Source organism: Microcebus murinus, chromosome 7 (assembly GCF_040939455.1).
Source record: "Microcebus murinus isolate Inina chromosome 7, M.murinus_Inina_mat1.0, whole genome shotgun sequence".
NCBI classification, from domain to species: Eukaryota; Metazoa; Chordata; class Mammalia; order Primates; family Cheirogaleidae; genus Microcebus; species Microcebus murinus.
This window is the reverse complement of record NC_134110.1, coordinates 104,582,214-104,600,806: the sequence shown is the minus strand read 5'-3', so window position 1 is coordinate 104,600,806 and position 18,593 is coordinate 104,582,214. Positions and strand designations below refer to the sequence as shown.

Sequence of the window (18,593 nt, the reverse complement as noted above, 5' to 3'; positions counted from 1 at the left end):
ACATATCTTATTTTGAAGTAAAAAAACAAATGGGCAAAAATACCCGCATGTGGCCCATGGGCTCTAGTTTGAGGACGCCTGACCTAAAATCTCATCAGTGAATGATTTATTTGAGTTAACCAGCTTTTTTCTTTCTTTCCTTTTTTCTTTTTTATTTTTTTGATACAGAGTCTCGCTTGGTTGCCCAGGCTAGAGTGTGTGCCATGGCGTCAGCCTAGCTCACAGCAACCTCAGACTCCTGGGCTCAAGCGATCCTCCTGCCTCAGCCTCCCGAGTAGCTGGGACTACAGGCATGTGCCACCATGCCTGGCTAATTTTTTCTCTATATATTAGTTGGCCAATTAATTTCTTTCTATTTATAGTAGAGACAGGGTATCGCTCTTGCTCAGGCTGGTTTCGAACTCCTGACCTTAAGCAATCCGCCCGCCTCGGCCTCCCAGAGTGCTAGGATTACAGGCGTGAGCCACCGCTCCCGGCCTTTAACCAGCTTTTCCTTCTGGGAAATGTAGATGCATTCTTAACATCCTTTCTAATTTCTAATTATCTCTGGAAACTCTAAGTTAGGCCTGGAAAAGCCTAAGACTTTTATTCATTCACTGCTTCAATTCAGCAATCCTTTCAAAGATAGAGAAGACCTTCCATGCACTGGGGTTACATCAATGCACAAAAAACTACCAAAACAATTCAAATACCCTTGAGGAACTTACATGTTAGTTAGGATGGGAAGGAGAAAGAAACAATTTATATGTGTAAGAAGTAGAAAAATAGCAGGCTAGAAGCTGATAAGTATAATGGGGAAAGAATAGAACAGAGTATGAGGGATTGGGAACTTGGAATCTTAACTAATAAATATTAAAGGTCTTAGAATGGATTAATTATAATATTATTTATAATTTTAATGCCATCTCATTTTACTTGTTAAATCCTAATTGTTAGCCTGCTCTAGCATAATAGTTACCCTTTATTCAGTGTTTACCATGTGCTAACTAGGCACTTACTTTCCACCACACTTTGATCAGATCAGAGACAGGGCCATTTTAAACAGGGTCAGCGCTTGTTAGGGACATACAGACCAACAGTCAGAACCAGAATTAGGAGTTGTTATAGCTTATGCCTGTGTCTTGAAGGTGAAGTGGATGAATATTGGGTTGGTGCAAAATAGTGAGAAAAAGGTAGTTGAGTAGTGGGTTTGAACTTCAATCTGAGTAGGATGTTTTCATTATCTTATCCTTTCTTCTTAATATTCTAGAAGTAGAAAGTACTCAATTTGCAATGAAAGCATTTAATACCATTGTTTTTCTCGAGAACTTTTGACTGTCTTATTTAAATATATTGGAAACTCAGTGTTAAAAATGTATATTCATGGACAAAAACATGTCTGTTCTAAAACAATTTTTTTGTTCTTTAAAAATTAAGAAGCTTAGAGGTTTACATATTCTGAAGATAGAGTAATGCAATGGAATTTAGATTGTCTTTCCCACTCTCCATGCTAAAGTGCTGTGCTTCTTTTCTGCATGAAGTTTTATCCTTTAATGCACTTATTTGATTTTTCAGCTACTGCTTTCAACCTTCTCAATTTTGTGGTAAAGAAATAGGAGCTTTATGCAGTTATTTTAAGGATTTTTAAAATTTTCTTTTACATAAGTTTAGTTTACTTATTTATCTTTCTTTTTCATAGCTCATTTGGTCAAATAATGAAGCACTACTACAATATTCTAGTATATTTTATTCTGTAAATTGTTTAGTATGTAGTTTCACACACAGAGGACTCTAATACTAATTAAGGAAATGCAGATGAATCACTTCATCATTCATATGCATGTTCTGATTTTGTTTATCCAGTTGTGCAGGTGAAGGTACCTCTGATCCCTTAGCATCCAGAGGGCTCCCTCTACACTAAAGCACTTGGTCACCAGCAGAGAATAACTTAGCAAGATAACAGAAATACATAATTATCTGGTGTTTGGAATCCTAAAATAAGAATTCCTGCAATGGACAGAATGCTACACGTGGAAAAGAATGCCTATTTAAAAACATACTCAGTCTTTTTGTGATTAATGAAAACTCTCAAGGATAATTGTTAATTATTGGATATCTCAACAAAATTCTAAGCAGGTAGATAAGTTTCATAAGAGCACTATCTACTTAGTGAAGAAATTCCACAAGTTTATTTAAATTCTGCCTGGTGTCTACTTAGCATTCTATTCATAGCCTGTACAATTTCTTAGCTAAAAGCTGCACTTTTTTAGATTAAAAAATGTATAATATATGTTTTTTTCTTTTCAGGGAGGAGCAGAACATAACATTCCAGTTGTTGTTTCAAAAATCTCCAAGGAGCAAAGAGGTAACATGTTCAGAGAATTGTATAGTGACCATTCCTTCATAAGTCACTGTTTTTGAAGAGTGAGATGATATTTTAGAATCATAAGTTAGTATATGAGTGACGAGCTCCACATTCCCTGTGGTCAGCAGTAATACCTGAGTCCGACTCCTGAGTCCTCCCTCTTTATCACTGCAGGAGGGCTTCTCTTACAGAAGGGGAGCAAGGATGAAAGATAATTAATGGAGAGGCCAGTATGAGTTAGGGACTGCATAGCTTTTCAGTTGTTTCATTAAACAAACAAACTAAACTAATAATGACAAGTCACATCTGGTAAAAACAATTTCAGATATTTGTTTTATGGTTTTCCTATGCAACTTACATCAGTTAGCCTTTCATATGAAACTTTATCTAGGAAAAACAATGAAGATGTAAAGCCACTGTTGCATTGACTGAAATTATTAAAACAATGTCGTGTTTAAAAATGAACTTGGAGCCAATTTCATAGCTGATGGATTGAATGTCAAGTGTCTCCAACTTTGTAAAAAGACTCCAGAACTTTAAGTGTATGAGAAAATCTGGTCATCTACCTTTAGAAGATTGACCAGTTGTTAGCATCCAGAGGTCTGAAATAGTAGAACTAAATGGAAATATCTTTGCATGTTTCAATAATTAAAGTGGACTGAATCATATTATTATTTTGAATTTCTATTGCTTATGGATCCTTTAAGATGCTTACCATATAAAACATTTAAGTGTTTGTTTCATTTACCATTTTTAGCTTTATTTAATTAAAATATTTTTCATCTGTATGACAAAAATAGTTGACACCTTCTTATCAATTGTCCTTTTTCATTCATAGCGGAACTTTCAGGACTACTCTTTATTGGGGATGCAATTCTACAGGTACATGCTTATTATTATATGTACAACCAAAACATTAAGTTAATTTACCATATACCATGTGCAACTAGTTCTTGTTTTCATTGCAGATAAATGGAATTAATGTGAGAAAATGTAGACATGAAGAAGTGGTGAGTTAACTTTTTCCTGATGTCATAATTTTCCCTGTATGCAAACAAGGATTTAGTGCATTGCTAAAACGTGTCATTTCATTCATTAGGAAGACTTGACATTGGTCCAGTGGGCTGTCGCATTTTCAAATTATCTTTTAATTGATTATTTTCCTATTAGAAACTGATCTGTGAGTAATATCCAGGATGAAACATATTTCAAGGAAATACTTAGGGATGGTTGTTTGATATGTTTTTATACTTTTTATATTAATCTCTATCTGCCAATGTCCACTAAATATATATCTAGGTGAAATATATTTCTAAACCTTTGCAACTGTTTAAAAGGTTATACACAATGCGTGTATTCCTGCAGAATCTCACACAGTACCTTCAGGCCTCTGTGTACACAGGCTCCCCATCAGCACATTCAACCAACTACTGATAGAAAATATTTGGAAAAAAATATCAATACAAAAATATAAAATAACATAAATAGAAAATACAGTATAACAACTATTTACATAGCATTTACATGGTATTAGGTAGGATCTAAAGATGACAAAGTATATGGGAGGATGGGTGTAGGTATACTAGTATCCAAATACTACATCATGTTATGTAAGGGACTTGAGCATCTGTGGATTTTTGTATCCTGGGTGAGAGGGCTGGAACAAATCTTCCAGGATACCTAGGGACATGTGGAAGAGCATATAAAGATTGTGTGTGTGAAAGTGGGGTGGAGAAAGTGAGAGGGAGAGAGATGGAGAGAGGGCGAGAGGAGCTTAATCTCAAGGCAGACAGATTTAGCATTAGGCAGAGTAGTCATCAAATTTTACTGTGCTATTTTCTTGAATGTTTGTGAATTTGCAGATTCTGAGACCCTGGAATTAGATCTTCTAATTTAGCAAGTTTGAGTGGGCCTAGTAATCTGGATTTTAACAACCAACCTAAGTGGTTCCATTGTAGGTGGCCTCTAAACCAAATTTTCAGAGAAGCTGAAAGGTTAGGGAGCTTCTGTAAGAAATGGTAAAATGGCATAAAAAATGATATAGAAAAGATCGGCGCTGTGTTGAGAATTCTGGGAAATGTCTGTCATGGTTGATTAAATATCATCTAAAACCTTCATTGAATTTCTGTATCAGCTCCTATGGGAAGGAGTAGAGACGAAATTGTGTTTAAAAGTTTATACTCAAGAGTCATCCAAAATGAAAAACACTGTAAGCCTTTTGCTTCTCACAGCTCTAGTTTATTTGGTTTTTGAATACATTGCTCCTCTGTTAAAAAAAGCTATTTGGAGAACACTAGGTATATCTCAAACCTCAGAGAGGCAACCTCAAGTGTCTGTGAACAGCCAGGGCTGCACAAGTGGTGGTACTAAAGAGGGCTTTCAGTTGGGAACACTTGGCATCACTAATCAGGGTTTGTTAGTATTCATCACTTGCCTTTGTCTTCTCAAAATCTTATCTGAGCCATCGTGATAAACATCATGAAACTTATATATATATATATATCTCTATGTATATGTATATGTATATATATATATAAGTCTCAAGTTTCCTACATTTATGTGCAGAGAAAAGTAGTATTTTAGAACAGATTTTTAAACAAGAGCGAGGACAGCACAGCACAGAGCCCTCTGTTCTGCAGATCCTCATGTGAATTTCAAATATAGCAACATAAGCAAAGATATGTGTGACTTGAGTCTTTTTTCAAAAGTACAAAGTCATTTTAAACTCATTATTCAGGGAGTAAAAACAAGTGCATTCTCTTTTAAAACCACATGCTGTTAGATGGAATGCAATTTGCCCTTCAGAGGCAGGCAGCATGCTTAGACAAAGTGAGATGGAACTTTGATTAAACAGATTAGTGCAGCGTGAAAGATTAGAATGTGCTAATAATTCCACTTCTGAATGGTGCTCATTCTGTTATAAAGGAAAGAAATTCAGGATTGTATTGCAAATTATATGTAGTCCTTCACAGTAAACTTTTATTTTTTTCTGAGAAGCTTAGCCCTACCAGCTTTGAAATATAGGTACTAATAATATTATTTAGTTCCAATCTTAGACTTTCCAACACCTATTAATTCTTTTGTCCTCAATGCTTATTACCTGAATGAATAGACTGACTTACGCCTCAGTGGGACAGAGATATTAATTAAACGTTTAAGAATGAACTTACATGAGCAGAAAAAAAGCACAATAAGCTTGGAGGATGTGGGTTGTTTTGAAATAGCACACTAATATTCCACATTACTTATTCTAATTAGCATGCTGATATACCACATTCCTTGCAGAGTTCCAAATTCAGAAACAAATTGGGCAATTATGGCAACATGTTGTTTGTACATGTAACTTTTCTTTTATTCTCCTGCTCTATTCACTGGTACTGTTAGAAATCCTGCCTTCAGTTGCCAATCAGCTTCACTCTTAAGAAGGCTTCCATGGTGTAGCTGTTACTTCTGTGTTGGAGTTATAAGGTTGATCTAGTAGAAGGAGAATTCCATGTTGTTGACTGAGGACACTCTGTAGATTTTTGGATGTAATTCTTTAGCCAAATGCCTAGAATTAGATCACTGAAGCATTTGCATCTACTATGTATGTTTCTCATGGCACAAGTCTGGGTGTGCTGCCAGTCAATTCTAGGACTAACCCATGTCCCTCAAGGCTTTTTTCTCACTGGAAGATCACTAAGGAAGAGAAGCTCACAAAATTACCTCATTAAGGAAAACTAGACCCAGCGCAGAGCCGCTTGGCATGCGGCGTGGTGTGTGTATTAGGCTTCAGTGCTCAGAAACAATTGTATGCAAATCCTAGCTCCACCACTTGCTAACATTGTAATTTCAGGAAAACGTACTAACCTTTTCTGTTGCTGTCTTACCCATTGGTAAAAGTGAACTACCAATACTTGTTATGGGCGTTGAATGAAAGTAACATGAGCTCCTACCACACATCTGGTAGTTAAGAACAGTCAGACGCCATTTGACGGTTTCTTCGCGTGGGGGTCTGGGAGACCCCACGGAGACAGTGGATAGTGCTGCTGCTCTGCATCCCAGGCTCCTTCACTAATCCCAGACAGGAACCCAGGGAGCGCCAATCACAAGAGTGGAGTTCCTCTTTAAGAAGTAGGGTTTCGTGTTCCTCCTAGCAGAGTGCTCCTTTATTTTCCATGTGAACGTGTTTTGAGGCTTGTGAGTTGTCAAAACACCAAAAGTCCCTAATGCACCAATATTTTTTTCAAAGAAAACTGGATCTATCACCACTGCTGATGCTAAACACTACTTTCCTTGCCACCGAACCCTAGACACGTTAAGCTGGTTGTTATCTCTGTATCTTGTCGTCTATATTTTTCTTTTACTTAACACGTCAACTGATCACATACCAAAAATTTTCTGAGTGCCATTTATGTGAAATGCAGTGACACTGAGTCCTTTGTGTGATAAGAAAGAGTACACAAATAACTTTATATGGCTGTAACCTTATTAGTATGTGGGCATAGTTTCTTTAGAATTTTATAATTGAATATACAAAATAATTGGAGAAAATTACCAGGTGAGGCAATATGAAAACAATGTTGATTGACAGCACTCTTCAAAAAGCAACAATGTGATCTATCTATATTCACTAGAAATAATGGGAAAAAAATTTAATTACAGCATAAAAATGTTTGAATTAAAAAAGCATACTGGTTGTAATCTATTAATATAACTGAATTTTTCATTTAATGCTTTTAAAGTAGACTAGATTATCAGTAGGCAAAGCAGGATGGATGTGTAGATGATTCTATAGATTTCCTTCTAAAGTAACCTCTGCTTTCAGGTTTGGGATTTATGGGTCCCCCAAAAGTGGTTCATCTGTTTTTTATTTCTGTGGTTCTCATGCATATAAAATATTAGGTAATTTGAAATGTAAATAATTAACACCATAATTCTGAATCTGTAATATTGAACCAATATCTAAATTAAAATCTTCATAATTATTACAAGAGCAGAATGAATAGGTAAAATTATGTCAGTTAAGATGACATATTTATACAAAGAAAACAAATGCTGAGAAAACTGATGTAAAATATTGAATAATAGCATGTTGATTGTAATGATAAACTCTGAATTTAAAATTTCCATTGAAATGAAAAGATTAATCAGAAAAAAACATTACAAGGGTTATACAAAATCATCTGAAAATAAGGTATTGATTTATATTTGTGAACAGTTTAGGAGGTCTTATATGTCACCCAGAAACATATTTAGAATGTGATTTGGGCACATAGATCATTTTAAATTAAAATGTCATGAGGTACAAATCCGGTTTTACCTAACTGCTACTTACATTGTTCACAATTTGGAAATCGATTTAGAGCTCTAATTGATTAATACTTTCTTAAGAATTATAACCATATTGGACTCCTTTTCTTTAAATTTACTCCCACCAAGGATAGCCATATATAAAGTAATTTAACTTTTACTATTTCACAGTGGCTTGGGAAATATTGAGTTCAAACACAAAAAGGCCAGAAATACTGTCTATACTATGCTTGGTTTTGAAAAAAAGTAAAATATCCAGAACTTGTTTTATTTATATACTTATCTTTGCATTAATACTCTTAAGAGTTCCTTTTCTGTTGGACTCACATGTCTGTTCCCTAATTAGCGTGTGAGTCTGGACAGCACAGGTGACACTTCAGTGCTTTTTTTCTCCTGACGTTGGTTCTCCTCAAATCCTCAATCATTGTCTTCTTTTCAGTGAAGTTGGACAACTTGGAGAACTCAGAGACCTAATTTTGCAGCACCCTGTTTAGTCAATTCCATTTGCTAGAACAAAATGCCTTAGACTAGATAACTTATAGCTACCAGAAATTTATTTCTCACAGTTCTGGAGGCTGTGAAGTCCAAGATCAAGGTGCCAGCAGATTTGGTGTCTAGGGAGAGCCTAGCCTCGGCTATAAGAGGGTCCCTTGCTGCTGCATGCTCTGGAGGAGACAAAGCTGTGTCCTCCAATGGCACAAAGAACAGAAAGGCCAAGCAGCTGTCTGAAGCTTTTTTATGTGGGCATTCACGATGGGGGAGCCCTCATGACTCACTCATTCCCCCAGAGGTCCCACCACTTAATACCTCCATAATGAGGATTAAGTTTCAACATGAATTTTGGAGGGACACAAACAACCAAACTGTAGCACCCCCTAATAATGACAAAATACAATTACTTAGTAGAGATCCAGCCGATTTCCATCTAGTAGAATAAAAACAGGATATACAGCAGCAGGAACACCTAGACCACATCATATTGAGGGGAGAAAGCCTGGTGGGGTAGATATGAGTGTGTCTATAAATCCTTAACAACCCCTCAAGTCTCTTCTCATTGAGTCTCTGGCTCTAGATGTGGCAATGAGGAGGGGAAATGTGTGTTATACAAATTATATAATTTTTAAATAGCTGACATTTTATTTTCAAGATAATCAACTTACCAAACTGCATCAGTGATGAGAAACTATATGGAAATAGAAGTTTTAACCTAAATTCAAATCCTTGTCACAGACACTTTCCAGCTATGTGATGTTGATAAAGGGCCTAAATCTCTCTGGCCCTCATTTTTCTTATATGACAGATGAAGAATTTGAAGTAGGTTTTTTCTAATGTATTTTCCAACTAAAATGTTCAATTATTTTATTATAAAAGAACAAAAACAATTTTTTAAACCCATAGAACTGTACAACAAAAAGAGTGGACTCTAATGGCCCCAATTCTGGACTTCAGCTAATAGTAATGTATCGATATGGGCTCATCAATGGTGAAAAATGTACTACACTAATGCAAGATCTTAGTAAGAGTAGAACTCTGTGTATACCAAAATAATGGTGTTTGCTTAAAAAATAAAAAGAGGGTGTATATAGAAAAATCATGGAAATGTAAAAGTGATACTGAGAACTGTCATAATTACTCAGATTAGTTCTTTCTTCCAGGCACCTATAACCCCTGTGGACTCATATTTTAGTTCCCAGGAGAGAACTACTATGATTACCTACTATGTGTTAATATTGTTCCACAAATGAGGAAATGCAACAAATGTCCATGCAGCAAAGCATGATCCTTAATTTTTGAGAGCCCAGGGAAGATGACATCACCCAGAAATCACAATACATTACTTTAAATACTATAAGGAAAGTATGCACCATTACTGAAAGCTGGGAGGAAGAAAGGAAAAGGTATGTGCTAGTCTTAGAAGGCTGGTGCATACTTTGATATGGCTGAAGTTAAGGATGGAAAGATAAATTGAAGCAGATTTTGAAGTCTCCATATATTGTGATGAGGACTTTGGATTTTATCCTGAAGCCTCCTGGGGAATCATTGGAAGTTGAAAGAACAGAGATGAGTTTTTAAAAATAACATTTGCTGATAGGAGAAGACAGGTGCAGGAGTGTAGTATAGAAGAGATGGAAACCAGAGTTGACCAACTGGCTAGAAAATGTATCAACTCTTGATGGACCTGTTCTCCTCAAATTGATTTTTAATATCCTTCAGTGTAGCTACCCCATTTTATTGACTTTTTTGGACCATGAATAATGCTTGCTACACAAAGGCACATATTCTTTGATGACTGATGGAGGGAAGAAGGAAAAGAAAGAAGAAAGGTAAAAAGATATTAGTAAGTGAGGTCTAAGTGAGTGATGATGAGGACTGACATGCCATGTCTGTCACAGGATGGCCAGAAAAGACAGATTGGCAATGGACTGCCAACATAATTTAGCAAACAGATTTTATTTCTGTACATACGGCCAATGAATATTTTTTGCTTTTTTTTTTCTAATAAGCACTGGCAAATGTGAGGTTTATGATGAGTCCAATGCACTAAGCTGATTTTGTGTTACAGATCACATTAGTTGTGTATTCTTCTTCATGCCCCTGCATGGCTCCCTTTCTAGCATGCCAATAATGCTGTCGTTGACTGAGGAGGAAAAGTTTCCCAAGGAGCTAGAAGCATATTTTGACTCTATCTTATGAATTATGATTTATGAGTAAATATGCAGAAGAGTTATTCTATGAGGAAAAGAGAGATTTTTACTGGCTTGGAGGTGATCAGATAGGAATTACTCATTTGAACATGAAAAAATATTCTGTCAATATTGGTTATTCAGGCTATGTGCCTGCCCAGAGGGAAGAATAATAGAGAAACTCAAATTTCCCAAGGTCTCAATGAACAATGTATACCAACAAATGGGGTTACATTAACTGGACAAATTCAAATGTGCTAGTTCACAGTTACCATTTCCCTGACATCTCTCAGTATGAATCCCTAGGAATATACTATACATACTGTATGTCAAGATTTAGAAAATAAATTTGCCAAAGAATACTTTTTCAAAACTAATTCATTGCAAGATTAATTAATTTTGCTAAATTTACCAACTTATTATTTAACAATTGTATCTAAATCTTGTATAGCCCTATGTGGCAAGCATGTTAGTATAGCTTACATAAACAAACTCATTTTATCCTCACAATGCTATTTTTATTACCATTTTACAACTAAGCAAATAGAGGTACAAAGAGTTTAAAATAATAGGTCCGAGCCACTCACCTATGCTGTAATAGGTTTTAAAGTCTGTAACAGGAATGTCTGATAATTACCAATACCAATAAATAAAATATCAGTATTTCACATGGAAATTCTTTAGTTTATACTCATTTCTGTTTGTCCACTGTCTTGGTCAGTTTGGGCTGCTATAAAAAAAATTTACCAAAGGCTAGATGGCTTAAAAAACATACATTTATTTTTCATAGTTCTGGTGGCTGGGAAGTCCAAGATCAAGGTGCTGGCAGATCCAATGTCTGATGAGGGCTGCTGCATGATTTATAAATAGCCATCTTTTCACTGTGTCCCCACATGTAGGAAATGAGAAAAAGCATCTCTCCTCTGTCTCTTCTTATGAGGGTACTAATCCTAGTCACAGGTCTCTACCCTCAGGAGATAATTACCACCTAAAAGCCTCACCTTCTGATATCATCACAACCAGAGGGTTTAGAATTGCAACATATACATTTGTAGGGGGAGAGAAACATTTAGTCTGTTATATCCACATTTTAGAATTTTTTTTTTTTTTTTATTGAGACAGAATCTCACTCTGTTGCCTGAGTTAGAGTGCCCTGGTGTCAGCCTAGCTCACAGCAACCTCAAACTCCTGGGCTCAGGTGATCCAACAAGCTGGGACTATAGGCATGTGCCACCATGCCCAGCTAATTTTTTTCTATTTTAAGTAGAGATGGAGTCTCACTCTTGCTCAGGCTGGTCTCGAACTCCTGAGCTCAAACGATCCACCCTCCTTGGCCTCCCAGAGTGTTAGGATTACAAGCATGAGTCACTGTGCCAAGCCTAAAATTTTTAAGAATTATTTTTTTGCTAATTTCTGAAGAAGCACATTAATATTTGGAAAAAAGTATTTTTTCCTAAGTAACAAAAATAGAATATTTTTATTAATTAGGGTGGCCATATAATTTATCTTCCAAATTGGGACATATTCGGGAGTCCAAGGGGACACTATTAATAACTGCCCAAAGACCATGAGTGTAATTAACTCTGATCCTACCAGGGAAACTGGAATGTGTGGTTTCCCACTTGATTCAAAGTGTTTAGAGTTTTTGGTTAATGCTCTTACATATCACCATCATAGTTTTTAAAGACATAAAACCACCAAATTTATCGGTTTTGTTATTGTTTCTTTGGAAAATTGGTTCTTTGGTGAAACTGCTTTCAGAAAATTGATTTCCTACTCCCAACCTCCCACCCAACCCCGTCACAGGGGTCAGGTCTAGTTCACATTGCCCAGTGAGGAACTTTCCTCAGGTGGTTTCTTCAAAAGACACCTTGCTGGTGGTAAAAGTTCATGCAGAGCTATGCTTCTTTGTCCCTTTTCCCTGCTTCCAGACTCTGCAAAACCTAAAATTGCCATTTATTTGAGGCTAACAGTAGCCTGTGCAGAAAAGACGTCATAACACTGATTCATAAAGAACTATATAAACAAAGATCAGCCCTAAATAGTGTGAAAGTGTAAGAATGAGATATAAAGTAAACTCTTGATTAAATTCATCTATTCAATTCAATAAATAACAGGAATCTCAAGCAACCAAAGCTTTTTGACATAAGTGACAATGCAAATAAAATTTTCCTACAAATATGTCAATAGATACTGAAAGTTAGGTGGATAAAATGCAGTGTTTTGCTAGTTTGTGTGACTTGGGGGCATTTTCACAGAGACAATGCTGAATCCTGCATTCGGTATTAAGGGAAGGGAAGTTGTTTGATGTTGTGACCTCTTCACAGAAACAAATTCACAAACAAAACAGATTTTCCAGGAAAAAAAATTCTTTTTTCACCAATAAATGTTTTGTTTGGAATGTTTGCTTTGGTGGATAAAGGTAGACAGATTTTTTTTTTAATTGCTAGAAGAAAATCTACACTAAATAACTGATACATAGAAGTTATAATAAAATTAAATATAATACATATTTAATTAAATATATTAATTAAATTATACAATTAAATTATAATATATTATAATATATGTCCATATTAATATATGTCCTCTTTTGAGGACATTCTCTTGTAGCTTCATTACTTAATGTGACTTAATCTGTTTCATTTTGAACTTGAAGTACATAATTTGTGTCCTGAATTCATGAAAATTTCGGATAAGGTCTAAAATAAAATCATTAGGAAAATAAAAAAGAAAAACAAATAAACCTGAAGAAAAGTGTTTCGGAAAAAAACACTTTTGAAACATCAGGATACAAAGAATGATCCATTGCTAACTCTAAGAACATGCCTCCCAGGACTCTTTCACTCCACTTTGGTGCACGGTAAAAGCAGTGGTGCCCAGCAGAGGCAGCTGCAATGCCCAGAAGCAGCAATAGTGCTTGCTAGAGCGGCCATAACTAAGAGAATTCAACAGGGGTGGGCAGCCAGAAAAGAAGAAGAAGTAAGATTGAGCACACAGCAAGACTAGTTTCTAAGTACATGGACATGTCCAGAAACATTTGAGGATAGACGATTTTTGTGGTGGTTGAGAATCTGCAATTTTATAGAGGATAAAAAATACTAGACAAGGGTTATGCATTTATCTTTCACTCTCAGGGTAGGTAGTTCTCATTAAGAATGAGAAAATAGCATGAATTCTTCAGATTGTGAAAACTTCACCATGGACCTGAGATAGACTGAAGCCTTCTAGAATTCACATCTAAACCTTGGCTCTACTGGAAGACTCACCAACAGGCTTCTAGAGCTATGTGCTCTGAGATAGTTATGAGAGCTCAGGATGCTCTAAGTTACTGCTGAGAAAAGTGTGGGTAACAAATATGATTCTCTGGATCAGAGACATGAAAATCTGAAAGGATATAGAACCCTGAAGATCTGGTTAAAGATCCATGTATCTGTGGCTACCCAGACAGGGAGTGGAACTTTGGTGCCTGTAGGTGCCTGTACAGGTACACTTATTTTTAAGGATGTCTGAGAGCCCCAATGCAGCTGCTGGAAAACTGCCCTATAGTGGGAACACCTCTGCTCTGCAGCACTGGTGTGCCTGCAGACAACCTCCAAGAAAACTGTCTTGGGTTTCTGGTTTTGGATATCAAAATAAAATAGCAAAAAGCATATCTGATCCTTTCAGAATTATCTGTCCAAAGACAACGTGAAGCCTTCCCAAGTGGTAAATACACAATCTTAAACAAATAAATGCAGAGATTTGAGATTAGCTGAGCTGTTTTTACTTTCCTTCCCTTCTGAAACTCTTTTATATGACAGGAAATGAGTTTTAAAGGTAAACATAGTAAAGATAAAAGAGGACAAGAAGCTAAGAGAGTGGGCAAGGGATGTGGGTGATTCTGTTTGAAGACAGAAAGCAGAGGATGAGTGGGGATTATCCCAGAAGGGCTGCAGAAGGCATGGCCAAAGCCAGCGTCCAGCAAACGTTCGCAGTGCTGACCTCAACGAGACTTGGAGATGGGGCAGTTAAAAGGGGAGTTGAGGAGAGGAAGGCAAGAACAGGAGGTTGAATTAGAATTGAACAAACGTCTCTGGGTATGCAGCCCCAGGCATAGCAGAGGGCATGGCTGAGGTTTTGCCGTAAAGGAAAGTGAGATGTACGTGTTGGACAGTAAGTTGCTGTATGTTTGCACTTATTTCAACTCTTAGAGCAAAGGCAGCCAATTTTACCACTAAGAGAGGAGGTTAGAAGATTCGTCTTTAGAACAATGCTCTAAGAGAAATAACCCACAAGGAATACATTTGGGCTCTCCCGGTGCAGCTTGGGTGCCCATAAACAACCCTACAGTTGAGCCCTATGGTAGGTATACCACAGATTCTGTACCCAAAGCTGCCAATTGACTTTTTAGTGTCTCACTCTTAAACACTGACTGATACAGAAGGATCATCAAGAGTTGAAGAAAATCATCCACAGCAAAGGCAGAGGATAAAATAAAGAGAAAAAAATTAGAGGAAACAGACAAAGCTAGGTTTATTAAAGAGAGGAATTAATGCAATAATATTATCAGATAGATGGCATAAATTAGCTTATAAATGAAATAAAGCCAGTATTATAAATAAAAGGAAAGTGTAGAGAAAGAAGAGCTCTTGGATATTTAGACTTTTATATCAAAATTTAAAAAACAGAATATAGAAATGTTACAAAAACGTTGAAAAATCTCTCAAAATGGAATAAAGTAGCAAATTAATTGGATGATATGACAAAGAATGTTAAAGAAATGACATCCAGGAATTCTTACATTGGCTCAATAGAATTCAGAAAGAAAATACTGCATGAAATAAAAGGAGCAGCCATTATTAAAAGAATGATACAAGGAAAATATCTAGACATGATACTTTTACTTGATTAACCAAGCAAAAGAAAATGAAAAAAATAAAAAGCATATATATATGTCTGTGGTTCCTATGAAGTGGCATCACATTTCGATTTTAGTTTGCCTTTTCCTAATGACTAAGAATACTAAACATCTTTACTGTGTTTATTAGATTTTTAAGAGTTTGTCTATACATTGTTGCTACATGTAAGATATTTGATTTGCAAATATCTTTTCCCAGTCTGCGGCTTGTCTTTTAATTGCTTTATGGTGTCTTTTGAAGTTTAAAGTTTTTCATTGTTGTGAATTCCAGTTGGTATTTTAATTTTGTCATTTGTGCTTTTAATATGTTACTGAATAAATCTTTTCCAAACCTAAAGCCATGAAGATTTACTTTTACATTTTATTCTAAGGCTCTTATAACTTTAACCCTTATATTTATGTCCATGTTTAATTTTGAGTTAATTTTTACATATGATAAGGTAAGTTGCCCCAGCAACTTTATTTTCACCTTTGTTGAAAAGACTATTCTTGCTTATTAAATTGCTCTGACACATTTGTTGAAAATGAGTTGTCCTAAATGGAAGAGTTTATTAGTTTATTTCTAGATTCTTAATTCTATTCCACTAATTTATTTGTGTTTGCTTATACCATTATCACATTTTTGATCATTCTAACTTTGTAGTATGTTTTGAAATTGAACCCTTAAGTCCTTAAACTTCTTTTTATATTTGTTTTTTAAATAAATTATTTATGATAGAACAGTTTTAGATTGACAAAAAATGCAAAGATAGTACTGAGAGTTCTAATATACCCTACACCCATATTTTTGTTATTAAGATCTTATATTATTATGTTATCAGTATTAATATATTATTAAGAAATGTCTATACTTTATTCAGAATCCTTTAATTTTTACCTAATATCCCCCCCCAGAATGCCATCCAGAATACACATTGCATTTAGTAGTAATGTGTCCTTAGGCTCCTTGTTTTTGAAAATCTTGAAAATTTTGAGTAGGTCAGGTGTTTTGTAGAATGTCCCACAGTTGAGATTTTTCTGATGTTTTCTTATGATTAGACTGAGTTTATGTGTTTTTTAAGAGAAAGATTACAAAAGGAAAATTATATTTTTATAGCACCATATCAAAGAAAATACTATCAACATGACTTATTACTGTTGATAATAACCTTGATCACCTGGTTGAGATAAAGTTTGTCAGGATTCTCCACTGTAAATTTACTTTTTTCTTTCTATACTTTGTTCATTGGAAGGATGTCACTACGCATAGTGGGAAAGCATGCTTTGCCCATGTGAAAGCAGGTGTCTATGTAATTTTTTTTTATTCAATATGTTTAGGACTACAAAAGCAGTTTTGTTACATGGATATATTTCACAGCTGTCATGTCTGGGCTTTAAGTGTACCCATCACACAAATAGTATACATTGTACCCAATAGGCGATTTTTCATCCCTCATCCCTCTCCCCTTCTCCCATCCCTGGAGTCTTCAGTATCCATAATAACACTCTCTATGACCATGTATACCTATAGATTAGCTCACACTTAAAAGTGAGAACACTCAGTATTTGATTTTCTGTTCCTGAGTTACTTCGCTTAGGGTAAGTTCCATCCAGGTTGCTCCAAAAGACATTATTTCATTCTTTTTTTATGGCTGAGTGGTATTGAATTGTATACATACACCACATTTTCTTTATCCACTCATCAGTTGGTGGCACTTAGGTTGATTCTTTATCTTTGGAACTATAAGCTGTGCTGTGATAAACATACCAGTCCAGGTATTTCTTTGATATAATGAAATATTTTCCTTTGAATAGATAGATACCTACTAGTGGGATTGCTGAATCAAACGTGAGTCATAATCTTTTTGCTGGTGGAGGGTCTTGCCTCAATGTTGATGGCTGCTGACTGATCATGGTGGTAGATGCTAAATGTTGGGATGATTGTGGCAATTTCTTAAAATAAGAAAACAATGAAGTTTGCCACATCTATTGGCTCTTCCTTTCATGAAATATTTTTCTGTAGCATGCAATACTGTTTGATAGCATTTTAGCTACTTTTTTCAAAATTAGAGTCAATCCTCTCAAACCCTGCCACTGATTTATCAACTAAGTTGACATAATATTCTAAACACTTCTTTGTCATTTCAATAATGTTCACAGCACTTCACTGGGAGTAGATTCCATCTCAAGAAACCACTTTCTTTGCTTATCCATAAGAAGCAACTTCCATTTCAATATTATCATGAGATTGCAGCAATTCACTCACATCTTCAAGCTACAGTTCTAATTCTAGTTTTCTTGCTATTTTTACCACATTAGCACTTCCTTCCTTCACTAAAGTCTTGAAACCCTCAAAGTCATCTCTGAGGGTTGGAATCAACTTCTTTTAAACTCCCATTCATGCTGATATTTTGACCTCCACCCATCAATCACTAATGTTCTTAATGGCATCTAGAATGGTGAATCCTTTCCAGAAGTCTTTCAATTTACTCGCCCTGATCCATCAGAGGAATTACTATCTATAGCAGCTATAGCTCTATGAAATGTATTTCTTAAATAATAAGACTTGAAAGTTTAAACTATTCCTTGATCAATGGGCTGGAGAATAGGTGTTGTGTTAGTACAGATGAAAACAACATCCATCTCCTTGTATAATACATCTCCATCAGTCTTTGAGTGACCAGGTGCATTGTCAATGAGCAGTAATGTTTTGAAGGGGATGTTTTTATTCTGAGCAATAAGTCTAAACAGTGGGCTTAAAATATTCATTAAACCATGCTGTAAACAGATGTGCTGTCATCCATGCTTTGTTATTCTATTTATAGAACACAGGTAGAGTATATTTAGCATAATTATTAAGGACCCTTGATTTTCAAAATGGTAAATGAGCATTTGCTTCCCTGTAAAATCACTAGCTGTGTTAGCTCCTAACAAAAGTCAGCCTGTCCTTTGAAGCATGGAAACCAGGCATTGACTTCTCCTTTCTAGCTATAATAGTCCTAGAAGTCATCTTCTTCTGATAGAAGGTTGTTTTGTCTACATTGAAAATATCTGCTTAGAGTAGCCACCTTCATCATCAATCCTAGCTAAATCTTCTTAATAATTTATAGTAGCTTCTGCATCAGCTCTTGGTACTTCACCTTGCACGTTTCTGTTATGGAGATGGCTTTTTTCCTTAAACCTCAGGAACTAATTTCTGCTAGCTTTAAACTTTTCTTCTGCAGCTTTCTCACCTCTTTCAGATCTTACAGAATTGAAGAGAGTTAGAGCCTTGCTAGGTTTTTGCTTAAGGGAATGTTATGACTTGTTTGATTTCCTAGACAAACCACTAAGACATTCTCCATATCAGCAGTAAGGCTGTTTCATTTGCTTCTCATTTGTGTGTTCACTGGAG

General features: G+C 35.6%; 1 protein-coding gene across 4 annotated transcripts in view; it reads left to right on the top strand.

Moving 5' to 3' along the window:
- The window catches only part of SNTG1 (syntrophin gamma 1), an 836,056-nt gene that overhangs the window by 528,223 nt on the left and 289,240 nt on the right, over nucleotides 1–18,593 (top strand). For all 4 annotated transcript variants that reach the window (XM_076005316.1, XM_076005315.1, XM_076005314.1 and 1 more), the window contains 3 exons: nucleotides 2,287–2,344; nucleotides 3,183–3,226; nucleotides 3,313–3,354. In XM_076005316.1, the coding sequence (XP_075861431.1) occupies nucleotides 2,287–2,344; nucleotides 3,183–3,226; nucleotides 3,313–3,354 (144 nt within the window). The remainder of the gene's footprint in view (nucleotides 1–2,286; nucleotides 2,345–3,182; nucleotides 3,227–3,312; nucleotides 3,355–18,593) is intronic.